The sequence below is a fragment of the Anopheles arabiensis genome, chromosome 2 (assembly GCF_016920715.1).
Source record: "Anopheles arabiensis isolate DONGOLA chromosome 2, AaraD3, whole genome shotgun sequence".
Lineage (NCBI taxonomy): Eukaryota > Metazoa > Arthropoda > Insecta > Diptera > Culicidae > Anopheles > Anopheles arabiensis.
This window is the reverse complement of record NC_053517.1, coordinates 88,497,309-88,523,969: the sequence shown is the minus strand read 5'-3', so window position 1 is coordinate 88,523,969 and position 26,661 is coordinate 88,497,309. Positions and strand designations below refer to the sequence as shown.

The window sequence follows — 26,661 nt, the reverse complement described above, 5'->3', positions numbered from 1 at the left end:
AAATAAATGGTTTATTGACGTGGTTAATTGTGGCAATACGATTGGTGATATTATGGTTTTTTTCTGCGATAAGCTCATCCAAGCAAGGTTAAAGATTGGTAATTTATATTAATAATACAAAATTGTAATAGTAGAAGGGTAGTTAGATCTCGGTTGCTGATGAAACCGCACGCTACCCACAACATTATATTTTGGATGATTGTATTGCAATGGAGGTAGCTGTGAACAAGCAAACTGATAGTATTTAACAGGTTGGCTGATAAGTCCCCGGTCTGACACATAGATGGCGCCGCTAGTATTAAATGCATATTATTTTTATATAGTACCAACCTTCAAATGATTCGTGTCAAAATTTGACGTCTGTATGTCAATTAGTTTGTGAGACAGAGCGTCTTTTGTCAAACAACTTTTATGTTGTGTTGTTCCACCAAGACAACGCACCGTGCCACAAGTCATTGAGAACGATGGCAAAAATTCATGAATTGGGCTTCGAATTGCTTCTCCACCCACCGTATTCTCCAGATCTGGCCCCCAGCGACTTTTTCTTGTTCTTAGACCTCAAAAGGATACCCAATTCATGAATTTTTGCCATCGTTCTCAATGACTTGTGGCACGGTGCGTTGCGACGGAATGTATGCTAATAGTGGTTCAGTATTTTTTATACGGGCGGTTTTTTTTAGTGGGGCGGTCCCGTGGTACAGTCGTCAACTCGAACGACTCAATAACATGCCCGTCATGGGTTCAAGCCTAGAATAATGAATTCTGTCTCGAAAGCCTGTATAGGCCGGCATGTCCGCGTAGGACGTTACGCCAAATAGAAGATTTATTATACGTATAGTTTCTTCCCATCTTTTACAATCAGTCAAATTCTTTTGCGGGCCAGATTTAATGTTGCGGCGGGCCGCATTTTGCCCGCGGGCCGGACTTAGACGAATGCTGCTCAAGCCTTATAACTGCATAATGAAATTTACTTTTCGTTTTCTGTACAAAAATTAGAATATCTCCAAGCATTTAATGGTTTTATTGAATATATCAAGACACATTACACAACCGTTATTTTGACGTTAGAAGCTAAAAAACTGAAAAATAAATTTCACTCAGATACAGGGAGTTCCAATTGAATAAATATCGTTTGCCATTGATCTCAACATCTTTGATTTCGATGTCAATATTTTCCACGGCATAATGCATGCATCCATATTGTCAACCCATTTTCATTCGATACCAACATTGTCTGCTTCGATCAAGGTTCATAAATTACTACAGGTCGGTCCATCCAGTGTACTTTGATAAATTGTCATTTGACAGCTAGGGAGTTCCAATTTACTTAGCTACTCACACAAAGTCCTTAGCAACCCATACTTCTAATCTGACAATCTCCATAGAAATCGCCATCCATCATGACTACCAAAATCAGAGCTTAGGACCCACCTGTAGCCTATCTAGGCAAAATGACTTCGATGTGATAAAAGTCATTTCAGTAAAAGTCAAGTCAGACTGTTTTTTGGCGGCCTGCAAGCAGTATGTATCGTGCCACAATTTGTTGTTGAAAAGTTATTGTTACCAGCACTAGATACATAATGAAGGGAATTTTTACAACATCTGGCAAAGAAACATATAAAGTTAGCAAAACAACCTACACTGCTTGCAGTTCGCTACAAAACATTCAAAATTAGAATTTTATCACATCTAAGCAGATAATTTTGACAATTTTGTAAGCGCCTGTTTTATCTTATCTTACCTGAAAATAAGATTCATGGTAAACATTGTTTCTAAATTTTATCCCTCATGAAATTAAAATACATTAAATCCATCCTGTTTCACGTAGCTTTAATGCCAGATAGCTTAGAAATGCGTGGTTGTAATCTTTTCTCTGAATTCTGCTTTCTGTTATTGATTAATCTGTTTCTTTAAAAATAAACTATAACTGAAGATAACATATCACCTGCGATAACATATAAGGTTTTTTCAGTGCGGAAGAAAAAGAAAGTACGTTCTGGTCGTTGCAGGTCCATGACAGACGTTTTAAAAGCCAGTTAAAAAAACAGTTAACGACTGCTCGATATCGCATGTAGGCAAACACAGGGAAACAATTTGAGCAGTATAATTAAACGACTCTTAATTTGTATTGCACATGACGATCTTGACGATCTGCTCTTGACGATCGTTTGTTGAACGACGGCATAGGACACGTTGTTAAAATTAACAAATGAACTCAATGCGTTAGCGATGACAAAGTCGAGCAGTTTTTAACGACTTTGGTTAATTTTAACGACTGTTAATTTTTAACCATCAACCATTCTTTCACGATGCCGGCTACCATTTCCTCGGGCTATGTTGCAAATGTGTATGCCTGTGAGCCAGATATCGAGAAGTTAGAGTTAGAGACCATCGACACATGCAATATGGGCTTCCTGAGGAACACGGCATTAGAGTAAATGCGGCTAATTGGATAAACTTTCCGAAAACGCCAACTCGAACTCATCTTGTTCCCCTTCACACACAGTGTTATTAAGCATTTTGTTTTAATTTTTGTTTAGCTTTCCAATCCTATGATAAGCTGTAAAATTATCGTCAAAAGTCTGTCATTCAGTCTCAAAATATGCTACGCTCCAATACGCAGCCAGCTTTTGGACAGGTCGCTTTAGAATACTTTTTGTCATGAAATAATTTGTACATCCACCAAACACTCACTAAACATTGCATACTTATGGCTCTTATATTCGTTACTTCAATCTATAAGTACTGTTTTTTGTTCTTGTTTGTAATATTATAAATTGACCGGCGATTTTAATGGAATAATTTTATTTAATTCATCTTTTCAATTCGATCCATCCATCTTATTGCACCCCTAGCAACTGGGAGAGTGTTACACCCATATGTATGTGAGTTGGTATTTTGCAAAATGGTATCCTGAAAAACAGACCTTCTTTTGGCTCAACAACCGTTGTCGGTCAAGGCCTGCCTGTACCACTTTGTGGGGTGGGTGGGTTTCAGTGACTTATGGATCACCCCCCATATTAGAATAGTCAGTACTACGTATGGCGGTACGGTCCATTTGAGGCTTGAACCCATGACGAGCATGTTGTTAAGTCGTACGAGTCGACAACTGTATCAAGAGACCGGCTGAAGCTACAAACCAAGATAAACTAATAGCCTCTCTCCCTCTCTTTCATCTTGCGAAATTACACTGACGGATCGAACTATGGAACAGTTATGGGTCAAAATTCGATTGGGCAATATTTTTGTTTATATCGGTGCCATGTATATTCCACCGTACAACGCATATAACGACATAATTGTTAACAAATATCTAGAAAGTATACGCGAAATTTCATCACGCATGAGAGATAAAGATCTCCTGCTTGTCGCTGGAGATTTTAACAAATGGGACATTACGTGGTCCAAACTCAATCCAGCCGATGTCGAGGATGTACCATTGCGCTCCACTTTCATGCACTATAAACCGTCATCTAAGTCTCGAAATAATCATATTTTAATCGATGGTATGGCAGCAAACGTCCTTTATGAATTAAGCAACGTTAGAAATTCCATGGACCGACAACTCGATATAATTTTTGCTAACTCCCTGAGATCCCAACGCCGCTGAGATCTGTTCTGCCGTGTCTAAATCCGAACCGGCCTTGCTAAAGCTCGACAATTATCATTCTGCACTCGAATGGTCAATACGTCACTACGATCCTCATGCGTCTAGCTCCCATCCAAGCAACACACATCAGCAACGATTAAATTATTCAAAGGCTAATTTCGTCGAACTGGAGGAAAGAATAATTCTATTCGGTTCTACTTTTAACTGCTCCAACTTTCCATCTGTTGACGACGCTGTTCATGCCTTCACGATTTTCATGAAAGATGCTCTACAATACACAAATTATGCACCACAAACGCTCTCCAGCATGGACTAATAACAGGCTTATCATCCTCAAACGAGCCAAAAACAAAGCCATTAGTCGACACCGTTTTATGAGAAGTAATATCACTAGGGAAAATCGTAACAACGCGATACATGCATACCGTCAGTATAACCGATCAAGATATAAGCAATATATATCTTCAATCGAAAGGTACCTTCTCCGACATCCCCGAAAATTTTGGCGCTTCATTGACAGCAGACGACGCTCAAACGTAATTCCAAGCACAATCAAATATAATGATTCCGTGAGCACGTCAGCCGAAGATATTTGCAAAATTTTCGCTGAACGATTTTCCGATGCCTTCTCCACCCCAATTGTAGATCAAACGGTGATCTCAAGGGCCACATCTTACACACCTCTAAACATGATTGATTATACCATTCCTACGTTTTGTAGCATATCTGCTATACAGAACTTATTATAATACACACTATCAGCTATAGACACATCGTAACACACTTCAGAAAGCCAAATCACACCATTGCAACACATTCATTATAACACATCAGCAAATCAATCCACACCATAGCAACACACCCAGACCATACCGTTCATAGAAAAAACAATCGAGACACATTTATCGAAAACAACCGAAACGCGCAACATAAGCAATTCAAGCGTTACTGCGGTAAAGTGGACAAACATAGAACGCATAGCAACTTATTGCTAAAAGCGCAGTGTAGGCAAAGATCGACGAACGCACCCGTTCCTTGGCTAGAACAGTTGAAACTTTCCAAAACCTCTGTAAAAACACTGAAAGCGCAGCATAGGCACAAATTGACAGACACCTCACTTCAATAAAATGTATGAATTGTACTTCATATCAATAACCTTTAATTAGGACAAAAACACATTCCAAAACCAAAATGTATGAAACCCATTGAGTATAAATAAAACCAATTCCGACCATGGCAAGTCAGAATCGTTCGGACTGTCAGGATAGGACTATGCCCATCCAACATCTATCGACTTCTCATTTAAAGAGTTTAGTTATGTCCCCCTACCCAAGGTAAGGCCTCTAAACTCCAACGTTTCCAGTAAGGGAAACCTCTTAAAGGTTTCTATGATCGCCTGGACGATCAAGTGTCGAAAAGTCCGCTTCGAACAAAGTGTTATTCAACCTCGATACTTGTCAGCGAAACACTGACCTACCGCGATGGTACGCGTTTATCAGTTGTACCGTTGTACGCTCATCAGATTACATGGCGACCGTATCAAAAACCGAACATACTATATGGCGACCAAAGCTATCTCCAAACCTACTACAGTTTGATATACGCACAGTAGAAAAGTGCCTCAAAAGCCTTAAACCCTCTACAGCTCCTGGTCCCGATGGCATTCCGAGTTACATCATCAGTAAATGCTATCAGTCCCTAGCACCTGTATTAACAAACATATACAACACGTCACTGAGTTCCGGTATTTTCCCACTCTTATGGAAGACCTCGTGGATGGTACCAATATTTAAAAAAGGGGATCGCTCATGTGCTTCAAACTATCGCGGTATCACATCACTTTGTGCGGTATCAAAAGCTTTTGAGCTTCTGCTTTACGGCTGCTTTGCTGCCCTATCCGCTACATCGAATTACATTATGGAAAACCAACACGGGTTCGTACCCAAACGTTCAACATTAACGAACCTCACTGAATTCGTTAGTTTCTGCAAACGTAATCTCGACTCCGGAGGTCAAGTGGATGCTATTTACACCGATCTCAAAGCTGCTTTCGACCTCATCTCACACATTTTAATCGCCAAATTGCAGAAGTTAGGGTTTTCGGAACAAATAGTTAAGTGGTTGCATTCCTACCTCACAGAACGCTCATACAAGATCAAGGTAAACGATCATACATCTAGAGAGGTGCTTGGCACCTCAGGAGTGCCTCAAGGCAGCTATTTGGGCCCGCTGCTCTTCATTCTTTATATAAACGATGTAGGGCAATTGCTAGCGGAACACCGTTTTCTTCTGTTTGCCGATGACGTTAAGCTGTTCGCTCCTATCAACGATACCAATGACTGCATCAATCTTCAACACGCCATCAACCTATTTAGCATATGGTGCCGTGATAATGCAATGGTGCTATGTATCGAAAAATGTCGTGTTTTGTCTTTTTACCGTTCTCGGTCTTGCACACGATTCAACTACCAGATCGATAACATATCCGTTGAACGCATCGATACATTCCGCGACCTTGGGATCATTCTCGACACACGTTTAACATTTAACGATCATATAGTATCCAGAGGGAACCAACTACTGGGTTGGATTATTCGATCAACGCAAGGTTTCCGTAATCCCATGACCATAAAAACCATCTACTGTGCCTACGTCCGATCAGTGTTAGAATATGGTAGTATTGTAAGCGACCCCTGTACCGAACAATGGAGTAATCGAATCGAGGCCATCCAAAGAAAAGCGACTAGATATGCTGTAAGACTTGTGGGAGCGATTAAAAGACGATGTAAACCGTTCTAAGAGTGAACTAAGACTAACTACATTGATTCGATATTCAGTGTAACCACGGTTGCTGTAACCAATGGCTACTTGATTACAACTAAGACATTGCTATAAGCAATCCACCACAGACTCTTACCATGGCGACAGGGCGATGTGTTACCGTCATACCATTCCCGGTGTCTGCTTTTAGGGATTCAGTCGTTGAAAAAGCGCCGTGAGATAGCTAAATGCCTTTTTATATCAGGACTACTTAACCACCATATTGATGTTCCTACTCTATTGGCTACGATAGAATTTAACGAGCCATCTAGGAATCTACGTACACGTCAATTCATATCCGTCCCTCGTAATAGAACTCGTTTTGGCCAGTCTGATCCTAGATCAGCTATGTGTCGAACTTTCATAAGTAACTTTGATTTATTTGATTTGAACATACCACAGAATGTTTTTAGAGATAGACTCAGGACACAACTTACGTAATAATTTTATTTTCAAAATACATTGTCTATTCTTGTGCACCTGTTCTCCCCTATCGATTTATGTACCTTACATAGTCTATAAGCACTAATTTAAGTACATTCATGTAGGATCTTCAAGATCCCGATGGATTAATCAATAAACATATTAAACATATTAAACATATTAAACTAAAAACATTCAAATTTGTTTTTATTACAGCGAAATAAGTTTTGTGTGACGACTGTGGTGACAAAATAAGTTACGTGTGAAATAAGTCCACGCAGAATTTGGCTTTTCTATTTCTAAGAAACAGATAATCTACTTTCAAGCTGGTTTGATAAGCGAAACTGATAAGCTACGACGCATTGAATTATCGGCGAACAGAGCAAATCACCTTGCTGGGAACTGATAGCGTTGTACCAAAGCGTTAGATCAAAGTATATAGCTTCCACTCAGTGTACAAATTTAAACAGTATGTTGTGTTTACTGGTCATAACATGTCTTCATCCAAAAAGTAACAATGTTATGAACAAATAAATCAAATTCTAATCTAACTAGTGAAAAGTGTTGAACTAATAATTGTAATTGTGTCATGTAGTAAGGAATATTCACAATTGACCGTTATGCAAAGTGAGTAATGAAATATATACCAGCGTTGTTTAGGAACTGAATATTGCTTGTGAAAAATAGTGTAGCAAAAAGTTTAATGTAAAGGAAAAGCCTTTAAATACATTGTAAACATCATATGGAAAGTTGAAAATCAGATGAAATTGAAAGTAATACAGAAATTATAATTATATACAATATATACAGAAATTATAAAAGTTTGATGCAGTTTAAGATTCTGTGCAATGCATTGGATATTGTTTTGTTGGTGATGTGTAGATGATGCAGTTATTCGAAGCCAAAGACAAATAATGATAGACTATGAAAGTGTTTCGAGATATTTCCTTCTTTCAGATGTTATTGTGTTGCACTAAATGCGCGGTGTTAATTAGAGTAATTTTGTGTACGAACATGAACATTGCGTTAATGGTGACGTGCAACATTATATCTGATAAATATTAGGTGCTGCTGTGTGGTTTGGTAACAACGCTGATTTGAAATAAAGTTATGTTTTTTACACAAGTGATTGATTTGATATCTGTTCGCCATTTTGGTAACAGATACGACTTAAGCAAGTGCGATTTAAGTGCGTAATAGATAAAAAATATATGTTTATGTCACATTTCACTCTTTGTGTTTACTGTGTTGTACTATTGCTTTTTTCACTATCGTTGAAAAATGATCATGCAAAATGATAATTGCTGATATTGAATCATATTACATTAACATTACATTACATTACATTAAGTCCTCCCCAAGATAAAATATTCATTTACAAGCTCCACCACAATCTATGAAGTGGTGCAACAAGAGCTAAGCAGTGATAGTAAAACTCATTATAATAAAAACTGTTACATTTGCTCTATTTCAGAACTAATCCCATTTCTCATCTGTGTGAAACGAGTTAGCTGATAAAATGACGAGACGAATAGGGTTCGTCCTATTGCTGATTTCATCAAACTGGGTTCATTGCCACTGTCTTGCTGCAGCAAATTTCAAAGCATCTGTAAATCATAAACCAAGCTTTCACAATTGTGGAGAATACAAACCGACATTCAAAGAAGAACAAGAATCTGGGACATCTGTACACCGCGTGACCGCCACTGATCCAGACCAATCTCAAACGATAAAGTACAGTATTGCAAATGAAACGAGACAAGAACAGCTTTTCGCCATCGATGAAGATACCGGTGAGATCTTTTCGGCACAAATTTTCGATCGAGATCCTCCGTATCGGGATACCGAGTTTTACATCACGGTACGAGCGACCGATAACGGTCAGCCCAGTCTGGATGATGTGTGCACGATCAAAGTGACGATTCTAGATATCAATGACAATCCGCCAGTGTTTGATAAAGACTTTTATGAAGCATTTGTTTTCATGAATACGACACTTCACCAGCAAGTGACCATCATCACTGCAAAGGATATCGACGAGCAAACAAATAGCGTTGTTAATTTCGAAATTGTACAGGAATATAAAGATGGCAGTTACTTCGAGATTGACCAACACACTGGCGTGCTAGCACTGGCTAAGCGCATCGATCGCAACCCAGGAGAGTATTATGCGCTTCGTGTTCGCGCTTACAATCAAGGTTATATAGAAAACGAATCAGAAAACCCAGAAGTTGATGTGAAGGTACACATAATTGACTCTGACAAACGCTTACCATATTTCACCAAAGTGCCAAAAGTTCCTGTCATACTACACGAAAATTTCACTGCATTTGATCAGATATTGGCAGTGTTTGAAGCGAATTCAAATATAAACAACGATAGCAACGTTATTTTTGAATTAGTTCGAGGTAAATTTGAACAGACTAATTCATTAAACACATTTTTGTTGGAGCAGATTAATAACACAGCCCACATTAAGCTGGCAAGAGCGCTCGATTATGAAAGCGTCACCGAATACACCATAACGGTGAGAGCTACGAACAGGCACGATCTAGCAGCGGAGGCTGTGGTGAAGATCATGATCCTGGACGTGAATGATAATGTTCCGGTGATCATTAAAGATGTATCATATCTGGAGCATGAACTCATCGACAATACACCGGTAATCCAAATACACGCGTACGATTTGGATGGTACGTCGGCTAACAATATAATTTCGTATAGCATCGCAGAAAGTAATCAGCTGCATTTTACAATTGATTCCCACACCGGAACAGTAACGAAACAAAATAGGCTCAATGATGACGAAAAGGACATTTATTTTATTAAAATATTGGCCAAAGACAACGCGCCATCCGCCTTATTTCGAAATAATAAACCAAACATGAGCTCTCACACGTTAATAGTTAAAATAATCAATAGAGATCTTAACATTATTCCCCAGAATGCAATCACTAATATTCACGGACAAGAACAGCGGACCAGTAATGGCATATCTTTTCAAAATGCTTTAAGGATTTCAAAAAGTTATGAGGAGAGGGATGTTTTCAACGATAGGTTCATTATGGTTCACAATTATGAAGGCACGCTTACAGATAAACTGATAGGAAGTGTGTATTTCGATTATGATATTGAAGATAATTCAAATAAATTGTTCCTTTGGGATGAGAGGGCCAGTACAGGAACAAGGAAACACTTCAAGCTCAATTCCAAGAGCGGTATGATTATGATGCTAAAAGGCACACCCGAAGGAATATACAATCTAGAATTTACAGTGATTGAAGAATCATCCTATTTTCCACGACACAACGTATCTGCTCGAGTGACGGTGACAGTGAAGAACATCTCGGAGGAAGCGGTCGACCAGAGTGGATCGATTCGCTTCTACAATGTAACGGCTAAGAAATTCATATCTCAGACCCTGGGTGAGCTCAACACACCCATGTATCGACTTCAGGAAAGCATTGCAAGCATTCTGGATACCAACCCAGATAAGGTGGACATATTCACGATCAACAATCGTAAGCTTGCCCGGGGTGCATTCTTGGACGTGTTCTTTGCAGTAGATGATACTATTTACACATCGTCAGAGTTCTTAAATGCAGTGTTAAGTTTGCATCTACGCAAATTGGAGGAAGACGTCGGGTATCGAATTGTGTCGGTTGGCATAGATGAATGCATTGCAAAGGGTCATATGTGTCAGCAGGCATGTAAGAATAGGGTCCATAGATCACAAAAGCCAATCGTAGTGCACACCAACACTAGCTCGTTTGTGGGAATGACCACATTGGTGCAAGCACAATGCATCCCACAGATACAATCTTCGTTGGTAGCATGCTTGAACGGTGGCACTTTCCAGAATGGTAAATGTAATTGTCCCATGGGGTTCGAAGGTCCCCAGTGTGAGAAATTGGACATCTGTTTTGATGGAATTGGGTATGCAATCTATCCATCGATCAACAGTGGCAACGTAAACAACATCAGCATTGGGTTATTGCCCCGACAAAAAGACGGGTTGGTATTCTACATGGGTCCTCTGAAGTATGGCCCATCTTTGAAGGCACTACCTTTTCTGGCATTGGAAATCAACGATGGTATGTTGGTCTTACTATTGGACTATGGAACTGGAATGATTCGGTTCGATTATCAACAACTGATTTTACATACACTTACAACAGTAGATATTGTGTTAGAGCCTCATCGGTTTGAGATACATACTGCAAGCAACAAATTGAAAGGTAGCAGTAGGAGTCGCTATGAAAATAAGGATTTGAGTGGGTTTCTTCCAGGCAACATGTCTATTTTGTTGGGTGGTACAGTCAATCACTTTGCCAAAGACTTGTTGTACAATTGGCCGTTACACCTCCTGGGTACACCAGAAACGTTGGATTATAATGGATGCATGCGAAACCTCACAATCAATGGGCATACGATAGATTTCATGCTGCCGATGGTAGCAAATAACGTTTCTTTCAGCTATCTGTGGTCCGATTCGGTTCATATATCTCCAAATCGGTTCATGTTTTCTTTGATGATATTTGCATTTCTTATAGTAATAATAGCAATATTTTCATCGCGCAATAAGATAATTTATTGGATGAAGTACAATTACGAACGATGTTATCAATATTCAATGTATGAAACGGAAACAAATGGTATGAAACCCCTTATTTCCATTTAAGATAAATGTATCTTAAGAATTAATGATTTGTTATTCAATGTACTGGGGCATATGAAGACTAGATAAATTGGTCAAAAACAGAACTGTTAACATATTATGCAGCAAACACAACATTAAAAAATTGATGCAAATCATATCGTGCGTGGTGAATAAATATTGAACTTCAGGCAGCGACCTAATAGGATTATCTGAAACAATTTACAATGTAAACAGCGTTATGCACATTTTTTTCGTTACATATAATTTATCAGTTCTTCTGGATGTTTTTCAAATCGCCACAAACTGGACTGAGTTTAACAGTTCTTTGTTAGGCCACAGTGCCATGGGGCTTTCTCAAGCACTCATTCAAGTTTCACAAGCACTTAAAACTTGTTTTCAGACGCGATCACGCGGTCGTCGTCTGTATTTCTCATTCTGAGAACTGATATAGTCACTCAAGCTTTTTATGGCGCTATTAAGAGAAACTTAGTTTTTGATCGCATATTTTTAAATCATTTTTCAATTATAATCATTGAAAACATTAAACGAAAAGCTTAATCGCTCATGTTTCATTGTCGCTACGATATCTGTTTCTTAGAGTGAGAAAAACTGACGACGGCCACTGACTCATGTCTGAGAACAAGTTATGAGTGCTTAAGAAACTTTTATGAAAGTTTGAGAATTTTTTTCTATTTGAGAAGACCACATCGCTCCGTGGCTTTTGACAGATCTTTGAACCGCTTACCGAAAATACCATCTTCCCATATAGATTGGCACCAATCTTTGGTTATGCTAGTCGAAAAAATCTAAAGCTAAAATAGCTAAAATATAATGAAAAACCAATATATCATTTTGTCAATGGTAACACTAATGACATAACTAATATTATTTCAGCTACCTGGTCATTTTGCAAAGGAATGGTACGACTGTACGAGTTTTACCGGACCTCCTGAATCTCATACGTACATTTATATTACATTTTTTCATAGTTTTCTTAGATTTTATAAGATATGTTTCCTAATTTTTGCATGAGCATAGTCAAAGTAAGTACTCAACAATATGTCAAGATAGTTCTCCGATACACTGTTTTCCGTATCTATTTCTAATGTGAATGGCATTATTCAACAATTGCAAGAGGTTTTTTCAACATCCCAGTTATCACAAATAATGAAAGCTGTTGAAAATTATCCTGCAAGTTTTTAATAATGCAGTTCACATTGAACACTGATTCGGAAAACAGTGTAAGTGGAAATATTTATAGAAAGCCTCAGATTTAGAAGATTGGTAGAAATATTAGGTATTTTACTTTAGGTGGCCGCCACCGTGTGCCGATCTACACAGAAAATGAAACAAAAACTACCATACCATAAATGGTTAATATTGTAACGGAATTTGGGGCAAGTGTGCCACCTTAAGCATTTCAAGTTATAACTCACTAAAACGTGTTATTCAAAAGCCGATTTCAATCTCATAACTATTTTAGCGGTCATTCTGTCCCCAACCACGAAGCGAATCAGACGTGATCGATACGCGCTCCAAGTGGATGGATTTTTTGCCGGACAACAAGCCACTGACCTCGACCATACGCACTGCAAGGGAATACGTGCGAGAACGTTCGGAAAGCGATCTGTGCTTAGTGTATAGTGCGTACAGTGTGTAGTGCGTAGAGTTGTGTGCAGCGCGTGTATACGCGCTGCGTGTGTACTGTTGTGTAGGTTTGTGAGTGTAGAGCGCATTCGTCGGACAGGTGCGTAGCGCTCGTTCGTCGTGTACTCTCGCTCTCGTGTGTCTATTTGTGGTAAGTGATCCTCTCTTGTTTACCTATCCTTTCTCGTCACACAGTTGGGTTTCTTTCTCTCGCTCCGACTCTCTCATGGAGGCGGAGCCGATGGATGAATCGGAGGAGGGCTTTACTACAGTGAAGCGAAAAAGTTCTGATCCAGGACAGAATGCGAAAAAAAAGGCTAGTAACGAGCCTTTACCTTCAACGTCCCGTGATCAATTGATGGGTCAATCGTTGAAGGGGAATCCCAGATTCCGAGCGTATCCCATCGCAGGATACATGATGTATTTTTCATGCCGAAAAATAAACAGCTCGATGTAAGAGCAATTACGGCATCTGTTTATAAAAAAATATCCTGGTGTCTTAGACATTATTCGCCCGCGTCCAAACAAGCTGCGAGTCACCGCAAAAGACCGGATGCAAGCCAATGCTATTGCGGCCGATCCGTCCTATACGGAGGATTACCGGGTATATATTCCCGGTGGATTGGTGGAAGTCGTCGGTGTCATTGATGACTTAGATTACCCCTTAGAGGACATCCTAAAGTACGGACAAGGGGCTTTTCTGCACCAATCTTCCCCTCGGGTAAAGGTCCTTGAAGTTAAAAAACTTTACGCTTCAAGTGCGGTCGATGGAAAGAAGGTGTTCCGTGAGACTTCCTCACTCCGGATCACCTTCGAGGGTACAGTCCTGCCAAACACGCTGTACATTGAAGGACTCAGAGTGCCCATCCGTCGACCATTTGTGCAAAAAATAGCATGCTGCACAAAATGTAGCCAGATTGGACATTCAGAGCCTTACTGCACAAACTCCGTGAAGTGTGGCAAATGCAAGGGATCGCATTCAACATCCGAATGCAAGGCCGAAACCCAGAAATGCATTCACTGCAAGCAGGAATGGCACGAAATGTCGTTGTGTGCTGTGTACCGAAAAAAACAATCAGAACACAAACGGGCCGTCTTGCAGAATACAAGAGGATCGTACGCCGATGTTTTGAAGTCGACCTCAAGTGTGAATCCGTTCGATAACCTTTCCCTATTGGAGGGTAATGAACCGTTGCCCAATCTGGCACCATTAAATGGAGTTAAAAGATTGCATACAACACGGGTACCGAACAAAAAGACAATAAAAAAAATTATTAAAGCTTCACCCAAAAAGGCACCTCGACGTCACGACAACGCGACCCCACGCCAACCCCAGGGCTCCAAACCCCCCCGTGACGCTCGCACCCATCCACGTTCCCGTAACCCTTCCAATCCCAGCAATCTGGCGTTCCCTAGCGAACCCAGATCTTTCTCCAGGCCATCCCTCCCAAGCCTGACAGAGATTTTACACTCTCTCCTTGACTCCCTCCACCTCCCGGAACCCCTTACCGGATTGATTCCCCTGGCATTTCCTTTCCTAAGAGGAATGGTCAAGCAATGGTTATCAAAATGGCCATGTCTAAGTATGATGGTCCGCTTGGATGATTAATGCCTCCAATGACTACTATACTACAATGGAACTGCAGAAGTTTTTTGGGAAAAATAGATTCTTTTAAGGTATTACTAGGGCAGAATAATTGTAATGCATTTGCCCTAAGTGAAACTTGGCTCTCACCCGATAAAAATATTACCTTCCCGGGATATAATATTATTCGTCAAGATCGACATGACCCAACTAGCGATAGGCGTGGTGGGGGAGTGTTAATTGGTATTCGTAGCAGTCACAGCTTCAGCAGAATACCCCTCCCCACACCCGAGGTAATCGAATACGTCGCGATCCAGGCAAAGCTAGGGGATCTTGACGTTTCTATTGCCTCAATTTATATCCCACCGGGAGCCAATCTGGATCCAAAGAAGATCAACAAGGATCTTGTGACAGTAGTAACGGTACTAACAAAACCATTTTTCATCCTGGGCGACTTTAACGCCCATGGATCAGATTGGGGTTGCACGCATGACGATAATCGTGCACCAATCATTAGGGATATTTGCGACACACACAGTTTGACAATTCTAAACTCTGGTGAAGCAACTAGGGTGCCCTCACCTATGGCACGACCCAGCGCAATAGACCTTTCTCTTTGTTCGTCGTCTTTAGGGCTGGATTCTATGTGGAAGGTAATCCAAGACCCGCTTGGTAGCGACCATCTGCCAATAAAGATCTCGATTATCAAGAGGAGTCGCACAGTCGATCAAGTCCCCGCTAATTGTGACTTAACGAGGAACATCGACTGGACGAAATACGGCGACCAAATGACCGCTTTGCTAATCCGCGTAGAACCCAGTTTCTCCGTAAATGAGGAGTATGCAAATCTCGTTATGGCGATAAACGAGTGCGCCCTCGGTGCCCAAACGAGGCCGCCCCCCCAGGCAAGGATTTTTAAAAGACCACCCACTCCTTGGTGGGACGCGGATTGTAAAGCGGCATTCTCAGCGAAGCGGAAGGCTTTTGCCAGGTATAGAGACACCGGTTCCATGGATCTATACGTTCATTATAGAGGCCTGGAGCGTAGGTGCAAAAACTTGCTTAAAGCAAAAAAAAGGTCATACTGGCCGAGGTATGTCAAAAACCTCAAGCCTTCCACTTCGCTAACGGAGCTTCAGAGCATGGCGAGAAGGATGCGCAACAGCAAAGCAACAAACGAGAGCGAAAGGGTTTCTGGGGCATGGCTAGAGCCATTTGCACAAAAAGTCTGCCCTGATTTCGCTCAAGCACCACCATATCAACAGAGTGCTCATGGGAGTGATCCGCAAATGGATTCACCGTTCTCAATGGTTGAGCTATCGCTTGCTCTGTACTCCAGCAACAATTCGTCTCCAGGACTGGATCAGATTCGGAACAAATTGCTCCATAATCTGCCAGATCTGGCGAGGAAACGGCTGTTGAGATTATTCAACATTATGTTGGAGCTTAACACCGTCCCGTTGGAGTGGAGAGAAGTGAAAGTAGTCACCCTTTTGAAACCTGGTAAACCGGCATCAGAATATAACTCATATCGACCGATAGCAATGTTATCTTGTCTGCGAAAATTATTTGAGAAAATGATTCTTTTTAGACTGGACAATTGGCTTGAATTCAAAGGCCTCTTGTCAAGTACCCAATTTGGCTTTCGCAAAGGCAAGGGTACCAACGATTGCTTGGCGCTGCTTGTGTCCGAAATCGAGATGGCTCATTCTCGTAAAGAAATGATGGCATCTGCATTTCTTGACATCAAGGGGGCTTTTGACTCAGTATCAGTCAATGTTCTGTGTCAAAAGTTAGAATCTGCGGGCTTAACCCCAAGACTGAATAACGTCTTATTCAACCTCCTTTCGGAAAAGGCAATGAATTTCGACAATGGCTTCATGAAAATTCGGAGAGTCAGCTTTTATGGACTACCACAAGGGTCCTGTTTGAGCCCCTTGTTGTACAATTTTTATGTCAACGATATAGATACTTGCCTTGCACCTGGCTGTAGCCTTAGGCAATTGGCGGACGACGGTGTTGTATCAGTCGCCAGCAACAACATCGCCGACCTTCAAAGTCCTTTGCAAACCACATTCAACAATTTAGAAGTGTGGGCCACAAACCTAGGTATCGAGTTTTCTCCAGAGAAAACGGAAATGCTGATATTCTCTTTCTTTTACAACACTGAGAGTAATAGACGCTTGAATTTGGTTGACCCAAAGGTAGATATCTTTTTATATGGTAAAAAGATATCCATTGCCAGATCTTTTCGATACCTAGGGGTTTGGTTTGATAGCAAAAATGTATGGAGGACACATATTGACTATCTGGTACAGAAATGTACAAGAAGAATCAATTTTCTCAGAACGATTACCGGACTCTGGTGGGGTGCACACCCCAAAGACGTCCTTAACCTATATAAGACTACGATACTGTCCGTCTTGGAGTATGGTTGCATATGCTTCCACTGGGCAGCCAAGTCGCATTTAATCCGACTTGAGAGGATTCAGTATCGCTGTCTTAGAATCGCGCTAGGTAGCATGAAGTCGACTCATAACATGTCACTCGAAGTGATGTCCGGAGTGATGCCGCTAAAGCTACGTTTTGAGCTACTATCGCTTCGCCTTTTCGTCCGCTCTACAGTATCAAATCCCTTGATAATCGAGAACTTTGAAACACTGCAAGAGATAGGTTCTAAATGCAAAATCATGAAGGTCTATCATGATTTTGTTTCCTTACAGGTGCACCCTAGTACTTCTCAAAGTATAACTAGTGCCAGCTTACCAGAGTCCTGCAGTTCCATTTTAAGTGTAGATACCTCATTGAAGGAGGAAATTAAAGGTATCCCCGATAACCTTCGCCGGATGACAATTCCCAGCAAATTTGTGGAGAAACATGGCCATGCTAACAGTAACCAATTTTATACTGACGGATCCTCATCAGAGCAGGGCATTGGATTTGGTGTATACAACACGTGCTCCGAAGCATTCTTTAAATTACGCCAACCATGCTCAGTATATGTAGCGGAGCTCGCCGCAATCTTTTATGCCTTATTATTGATAAGTGCATGCCCAGCGGATCAATATGTAATTTTTTCAGACAGCTTAAGCGCTATTGAAGCATTAAAATCCGTAAAGGCTGTTAAGAGCCCAGACCATTTTGTGAAAGAAATTGTAAAGGTTTTAAGCTCACTGTTTGAAAAGTCGTTTCGCATATCGTTAGTATGGTTACCTGCTCATTGTGGTATACCAGGAAATGAACAGGCAGACCATTTGGCCAAAAGGGGAGCTGCAGAAGGGTCTTTCTTTGATAGGCCTATCCTTCCTCATGAGTTCTTGCAGGCCCCACAGGCGTTTTGCATGGCACGTTGGCAAAATCTGTGGGACTCGGATGAACTCGGAAGGTTTCTGTATACAATCACTCCTCGTGTAAGCTTGAAGCCTTGGTTCCATAACACCCCTGGCGATCGTGCGTTCATTCGAATGATGTCTAGACTTAGGTCTAATCATTTCGCATTGGGCGCACATCTCCAGCGTATAGGACTGGTCGACTCCAAGGTATGTGGCTGCGGGCTTGGATTCCACGACATGGATCATCTTTTGTGGTCCTGCGTGGAATACGAGTCTGCTCGACCTGCTTTGCTGGACGCGGTCGAAAGACTAGGAAAATGTACTGATATTCCGATTCGGGATATATTAGCGGCATCGGACTGGGAATACCTGAAGGCCATATTCGATTTCTGTAGAGAGAACGGCTTAACTGTGTGACTTTCCTTAAGCAAAATGTCTGTGAACCAACCAACATTGTTGGCAACAGCAATCTTGCATCCTATGTTATTTCCTCTTGTTTGTCTAGTTGTTACATGTTGTACATCGCTTGTATGTTTGTGATGGATGAATGTATGCATGAATGTAAGAATGAATGAGTGCAATGCGTATGGCTGAGTAATCGGCATTGACGGCAGACAGAAGATCCTTGCTCGAACGATGTTCTTGCAAGGATTTACTAGATAACTGGAACGATACAGACCCCCGCCATGTCACTCGGACCACTGAAGGAAAGGACTACAACGATACAGACCCTCGCAATGTCATTTGAGCCACTAAATGGAAATATACTCGGACCGCTTCTGATGGATGGATCCCACGAAATGCTTGGAATCCACACGATACAGACCCCCGCAATGCCATTTGGAACACTGAACTGGAATAGACAACCTCGAAACCCGAATGATGTAGACCTTCGCCACGCTTATAGGACCGCAAAATCATGGACTGGATTAATTAAAACCAAACCGTCCGAGTACACCCGGGATAAGGTGCCCTTCCATGGCTCAGAGAAGGAAATGTCTCCCTGCCAATATGGATTGTAGCGCCATGAATTACATTTGTATTTTCTACTCTTAAGCAATACGGCCTTTTTGGACCGTTACTCCTGAATAAAAAAAAAAAAAAAAACTATTTTAGCGGAACTTGGGGCAAGTGTGCCACCTTAAGCATTTCAAGTTATAACTCATTAAAACATGTTTTTCAAAAGCCGATTTAAATCTCATAACCATTTTACATCTATTTCCTCCCTTATAAATGAGTTTCGCTTGAAAAAAGTGCAAACATAACAGTTTTTAAAAAGTGTTTTAAAAAGGATCCAAAAAGACGTTCTTTTTTGGGCTATGGGGCAAGAGTGCCACTCGTATGGGGCAAGACGGCCACCTGGTTAAAATAACCGTATTTCTTACATAGTTGGAAATAATTACGTTTGTACCACTAGTGTATGTATTCCTACATGTCTTGAGTCACCAATGAACCCCTTTTCATCACAAACTGTATCGCAATATGGGTTGTTGCTGGTCTGTTTTTCCGGAGTAGAATCCGCTCGTAAAAGTGGACCATACCACTGAACGCTACAACAATGTTTACATTTTTGACAGCTCGCGCCTATGAAAGATGGTGGCACACTTGCCCCAAATAGAGATGGCTCTTTTGCCCCAAAAGTTGTTACTTTTTTTAAATTGAATATTTCAGTGACAAAAAGAAAGTTTTTTTCAACTAACCCCACAAAAATGTTCACGTTTTCTCAGCTATACGGTGGTGTAAATATTTGCTCGGTTGATTGTTCGCATGATTTTTGAGAGCTTATTTGGTTGGATGAAAAAATTATAATATTCTGCACAATTTTGAAGCTCAATATAAATCAGTTCAAAACAATGCGAAATATCGATTGGTCAATATGAAATTCGGCTCAGTATACCTTGTCATTGGAAAGCAACCAACTGTATACATAATTGATCATTAAACTAAAGTTTTTAAGGAAAAATGCTTGGTGGCACTCTTGCCCCGTATGGCACACTTGCCTCAAATTCCCCTACATATAATTTCTAAACTATGACTGTAAAAATATTCTATAAAATTGATCAATGGAAACATTTGCACAAATACCAACGCTAGAAATTGTAAGCCATATGCACAGGATAATGACAAGTGATGAGTGTCGCCGCATACGAATAAATTAGTTCTCAAATGGAATTCACTTTACACTTCTTCCACAAGACGGCTCTTTGCGAGAGTCGCTTGTAAAACGTCATAAAAAAGTTTTGATAGCAACCTTTGTTAGTATAAATTTTTGCTGGCGACTTTCCCAAAAAATACAATCGTGTGAACCATCCAATTGTGTTTCCTTCATGTGCTAAATCTTACCGATGATGCTGCCCTGAGCCGTCCGAAGCCCTCGGAGCCGTTGGATTCGTCTGAGTCGTCGGAATTATCGGAACCGTCATTAACCGTTCGGTGCCTTCTGGCTGTTGCAATGGACACCGATAGTGCAATGTAAGCTTAAATATCCGTCATTAGTCTGCTTCTTCTTGTACTTGGCGAAACGTCCTTCGAGGACATGCATCGTCGGTCCTTGCTACAGGGAGACGATCCAATCTAGATTTGAACCAACGACGGATATTGTTGTTAAGCCATGTGAGTTAACGACTGTAACACGGGACCGTCTGTGATTTATATTTTTGTTTCTAGAACTACAGTTAGCACGAACACTCCTTGCATACATAAGACAGAATGATGTATATAATTAACTAAAAAAAATATTGGAGAGATCTAGGTATACTTGTAAAAGATCCCTGCAATGCTTATCAGACTACACAAATGGACTAAATGTCTGTAAAAACTACGGCAAGCAACAACTTTGAGTTCCCAATGTCCATTTGAGCAATATAAGATGCCAGTGTAACAGAAGGAATTAGCAAAAAAGCGACCAAATTATGTATGGAATTTGATACCTCGCGCCCATACAGCATATTGGGACAATGTAAACATGATTTAAGAAAGAACAGCTTTACAGTTACAAACATCACATTATGTTTGAAGTGGGTAAAAATAAAATGAATCAAGCGTCAGATGTTATGCTCGATGAGTCAGTTAGTCAGTATCTTTAGAAACAAATCGAAAGAGACGATTTTTCAACGATTCTCCAGATTTTCACAGCAAACTTCCTATTTGAGATGATCCAGCATGAATCCATCATGAATTGAGATGAATACAGCACAGAAAAATTAAATATCAAATTAAGAATCAAACGCGGCTTTCGAAGATCATTTCAACAAAACAACGAGTGATACTCCGTAGAATGCGAATGAAAATCAAGAAAACGTTTGAAGATTTGAAGCTGTGCCTGAAGATACTGGTAGCTTTATGCAAATTTGATTTCCTGGAATTGCATGTACGTTTTATAATTTCAATAAATTATAGGTTTTACAATTAATTTTAAGTTTTTTCAATTAATGTGTTATCTACTGAGATATTTACCATCTGATTTATATTTTATTTACTTATTCATTTATTTATTTATTCATAAAAAATAATCTGGAAAATCGAGCCTACGTAACATTTAAAGCCTAAGTAACATTTAAAAAAATACGCAATTTAACTCATGGATTTTAAATTCGGTATGTAATGTATGTAATGTATCATTTCTACAAATTGGAAAAACACAATCTCACTGGAAAAAATGAAGGTAATGAACAAATAAATAAATAAATTGCGACCAAACAAACCCAACCAAACGAAAATAATATTTGAAATTGTATTAAGCTGGTTCAAAGTCAGATTTAACTCCAACCTAAATTATTTACCATCAACCAAAAAATAAAGCGGTAGTTAACGCTAAGACCTTGTTCAATTCAACAGTTATAGATATATTTCGCTGTACTTCGTTATACTTTCTTTAACGGATACATCTATTCGAATGTAAATAAGAGCAGAAAGCATTTTGTCTGAAGGAACTTGTTGAAATTGTTGTCAATATTGAAATAAGAGCAACTGGAATATAAGAGTAAGAGGAACCGATTCCGGAGTTGGCTCCGAAGTCGACTCCAAAACCGGAATCGACTCCGGAATCAGAATGTGCTTAAAGGAACCGGAATCGACCTGGGAATCGCAATTTGCTTCGGTAACGGAATCAGAATTGACTCAAGAATTGGAACTATCTCCGAAATGAAAATCAGTTCTTGAGTTGAAGTAAAAAGTTTCGGAAGCGAAATCAGTCCGAGAATCTCCATGAGAATGGATCGTTTAAAAGTAAATTTTGATTCTGTGTGGTTATCAAGACGTAGCATCATTGGATACAAGCGTCTGTTCTTATGAGGATGCCGAAACCGACTCCGACTCCGATTTCGAACCCGATTCTGATTTCTAAGTCAATTCCGATTCTGGAGCCAATTTCGATTCTAATACCGTAACCAATTCCGAATTCGTAGCCGATTCCAGCACCAGTTCTTGAGCCGATTCCGATTTAGTAGCTGATTTCGATTCCAGAGCCGATTCTGGAACCGATTCGGGAAACTGATTCCGGATCTACATTTGATACTATCAAATCGGTTCCAGAAAACTTCGGAGATAGCTGGAATCGAATCCGACGAAAATTTATTTTTTCCCATCACTAGTTTGCTTGACCGGGAGGACGATGCAACCGGCAACAGTTGAATTTTTCCTGGGAAACATGAACATACGTGCCCAAAAGCGGAAATCGCATTCACTGGCTTCGTAGCGGCAGGCGATGACGCCACAACTCAAAGCGACCATTTTACGAGATGAAGCGGATGAATATCCATGTGGCATACTAGACAGTGAACCGATTCAACATTCCCCAGCTGCGTTCCAAGAACATCGTTCTGGTTCATCATGATACGACTTAACAACACGTCCGTCATGGGTTCAAGCCCCAAATGGACCGTGCCTCCATACGTAGGACAGCCGTTCCTGTTATGGTGAACTAATACGCTCACTGGTGTTTGTTACAGGCAGGCCTTAACTGACTTCGGTTGTGATATCAAACAAGAAGAAGAAACTTAATATTTACCTTACAAGGGAAGTTTATGAATAGCAACAATCTATCTTAGTTTTTTTAAACCATCCGAAATAGTCAGTTTTAATGAAATGCAATTTAATGCAATTTTGTTTTCAACAAATTCAATGTTCCGGGGGAATAGTGTTGCGCACAACATAGCACAGTGCTTAAATTGCGCACAGTGTGGAAGTGCACTTAGGGCAGTATGCGTGTGCGCACAGCTCACTGAATTGTGCTACTTTACCCAACACTAATACATAGTCTTTCTGTAAAATGTATGAACCGATTAATAATTTTCTAGCCATTACCAGACAGATTCATCATTTTTATCTTAATTAAAATTTGAATCGAAAAGGGCTCTTAGATGTCAAACTACCTGTAAAAAATTTTTGGCTACTTGTAAAATCGTTCTACATTACGGTTCCTCGTTCCTACACAGTCCTTGAGTTGCACGGTTTCAAGGAAAATATTACGGAGACAATTGTAATTGGTGAAACATGAGGTAGCACACAATTTGAGAATTTCATGAGTATTGTCAACTGAGTATGAGTATGTTCTTCTTAGTATGCCAGATTAGGTATACGAAGAATCTCTGTGGAATTTGAATTATTAACTAAGGAATCAGATATTAGTCATTATCAAATGGTATTCGTTATTTTTAGAAAAATGTTTTAAGCTATATCAGGTAGGAACGGGTAGGGCATCATTAAAATAATTAGTTAGCCTTAAGAAATGTTATCGTTTCATAAACGAGAAATTCAAATAAGGTTACATAAAATACAATTAATGTCTTAAACGAATTTTAAAACTACCCCCGCGGAACAGTTATGGAAATAAACACAATGAATCGCACTTAAAAATAATTAAATAAACCTGAAATTTACAGGGTGACACGGCAGATGTGATACATTTTGTTTATGTAATAAAATTGAAATCATTTCTTCGGAATTGTTTGAAATATTATCTATTAGTACTAAACTTGCATTACTCATAGTTTATTTCATATCTTTCATCTTTGATAACATACATGATCATGAAAGAAAATATTAGTTTAGTATAAAATTTAGTTGAGGACTGAAAGTAAGTCAGTGTGAAACCAATATGTATTTGGGATTATAATAGCAAAAGATGTTGTTATATGTTTTTGTTCGCAATGTTCTAATATTACTCTAACAATGTCAATCGGATGAGTTTCGATATAGTTTAAAGTTATACAATCGTTTTATAAGCCTTGTCTTAAAAGATTCTCAAAAACGGTAGTTAAGTGACATAATGCTCCTGATATTAATTCTTTTTCTGGCTGTTTGCAAAACATAGTTCAAATCTGACATAAATTTCCACTAAATAGCATTACAGATCCATGCTTTTATTGCCTCAAATTGACAGTATTCTTTCAGACTACAAGCGTTAGTCTCCATTACATGGGTAAGTACATTTGAAGTAAGTACATTTTACCGCCTGAAGTTCCTCATGCAAGTGCTTTTTATTTTCTGAATAAACAACTGCGCTTTGAATACACATTTCACTAAAGTATGAACAATCTTTGTTTAGCACGCGAACTTTCGTGAAAGATAACGGGATTGGGTATACGAATACTTTTCCATCAACAAATATACAACCTACACACTAAGCAAAATAAATATACCACTGGTCCTTACTATACACATATTCTTCGACATTTACCACCATTTATGTATAATGGCACCGCTATGAATCTAAGACCATTCCGTTATGAACTAGTAATATGTGGTACGGACTTCTTCTATGCTATGCAGAGATTAGCGAAAATATCCAAGAAATTATAAATCTGTCGGGCTAAACAGAAATCAAACCTTGCCACTCAAATGCGCTCTCCTGCTTCATTACCTATCTTCTTGCATATGAACTTAATGAACTCTCTATTGTTGGCCTGCTCACGATAGAGCACGTCGAAGTGACATGGCTCGGTCAATCATCATTCTCCAGGATGCTCGGACCCTGGCTGCAGCCTCTCATCCATGTAGACACACGATCTCCGACAGGTCTCGCTTCACCTGATCCAGCCATCGCGTTCGCAGTACTCCCATGCGCCTAATACCTGGGGAATTAAGAATAAGAACTGGGGATTGCTGTCGAACACCATCTTGGTGGAGCATGAGTCACAGACATCCTCAAAAGATTCTCCAGCCACTCACCACCGTCAGGATACTCGATTTGCCGTACAGATCAGCAAGCTCGTGGTTCATCCTTCTCCTCCAAACTCCATGCTCGAACATAAAGATGTTCCGGAGGATGCGTCATAGTAGAGTATAGAATGTAATATAGAAGAATGTTTTAGCAGCAAATGAAAATTACAAATGATTCATTATTTTGCACGATGATACTAAAAACGTGTGTATAATCACCCCAAACTCACAAATCATAACGAGGTTCTGAACAAAAAAGGTCTCAATTTAATTTCTACAGCGCTACAACCGATCGCTCCATAGCTGGTTGCAAAACGTCATAACTGTTTTGAAAACATCTCCTATGCGTTTATAAGATTCCGCTATATGCCTACAAACCTCCATAGCAACATTGCAAAAATCCCCTAACTATTTCAAACATTCCCTCGAGCGGATCAAGTAGTCCATTGTATGATTCCATTATGAACCCTGTAATGTCAACATTTTCAACCAACTAAATTGCTTCTGAATGAATTGGAAAATGATCATGCAGTCTTGGATTAAAAAGAGAAACTCGTTTTATAAATTTTACTTGAAGGTGCTCATTTCTTAGTCATTCTTAGTATAGAGCGTTACGTTAGATGTTATTAACGCTGTTGATGTTGTTTCTTTAACCTTTACGTGTTTCAGCTTTCTTGCACACCTAGCAAGGAAGGAGTGATACGTGTGGTATTTTTGCCAAACGAAAATCGTCAACAAAGATTTGAAGAATAGATCTAATTATCAAGTAGTTTCACGAGTATCCGAAACCCCTGACGATCTCGTACCTTCGTCAGCCAATTCGTTATCCCAGCCTTCATGGCGGACACCTTCATCACATACGGAGCAAACAATCCTGTTGAGCATCTCAAACGCGGCCTAGAGAGTTTCGTCAGATTTGGACAGTTTCCTTGTATGAAAGGCATATGTGAGTACCGGTAAATAAGTGCTATTTAGTCACAGCTTTGTCTGTAGCGACAGGTTCTTTGAGATCACATTTGTGCGCACGGTTAAGCCACCCGCCGGTTAATCCGCCCCCGGATAATAGACGTTCAGAACTCTATATATTTAAAATGCATGAAAAACTAAGCACTCAAAAAAGGTATGAATTGTATGAGGTCGATGTTAGTCTCTTTTCCTCAACAAAATGGCCACATATCTTGCCAAAAATTGTGTATGTAGCGATACATTTTGATTTACCGTTATTAGTCATTACCGTTGTCAAAATGCAGCATCGAAGTTTAAAGAACTGTCCAGGTAGCCTGAAAGTTAGCAGATATCTGGAACAATTGAATATGAATTATAAAATTTCCGAGTAGGGACGACCGCCACTGAAGTAATGTTTGAGTAAATTCATAAATTTCATGAACTGTTTATTAGCCGGTCTCATGGTAAAGTGGTCAAC

General features: G+C 39.9%; 1 protein-coding gene and 1 long non-coding RNA gene across 2 annotated transcripts; one reads left to right on the top strand and one right to left on the bottom strand.

Moving 5' to 3' along the window:
* Window positions 1-7,356: 7,356 nt before the first annotated feature.
* LOC120893480 (DE-cadherin-like) lies at window positions 7,357-11,671 on the top strand. Its single transcript, XM_040295404.1, has 2 exons — window positions 7,357-7,480; window positions 8,328-11,671. Exon 2 carries the CDS (start codon window positions 8,373-8,375, stop codon window positions 11,532-11,534), a length of 3,162 nt encoding a protein of 1,053 aa, XP_040151338.1. The 5' UTR covers window positions 7,357-7,480; window positions 8,328-8,372; the 3' UTR covers window positions 11,535-11,671.
* Window positions 11,672-24,407: 12,736 nt separating this feature from the next.
* LOC120893482 lies at window positions 24,408-26,661 on the bottom strand. Its single transcript, XR_005738129.1, has 2 exons — window positions 25,248-26,661; window positions 24,408-25,150 (listed from the first exon to the last, which is right to left on the bottom strand). It is a non-coding gene; the product is annotated as an uncharacterized LOC120893482 (long non-coding RNA).

What these genes read in the sequence shown, in the direction of transcription:
- LOC120893480 (XM_040295404.1), top strand. Translation starts at nt 8,373, where the DNA reads ATGACGAGACGAATAGGGTTCGTCCTATTGCTGATTTCATCAAACTGG.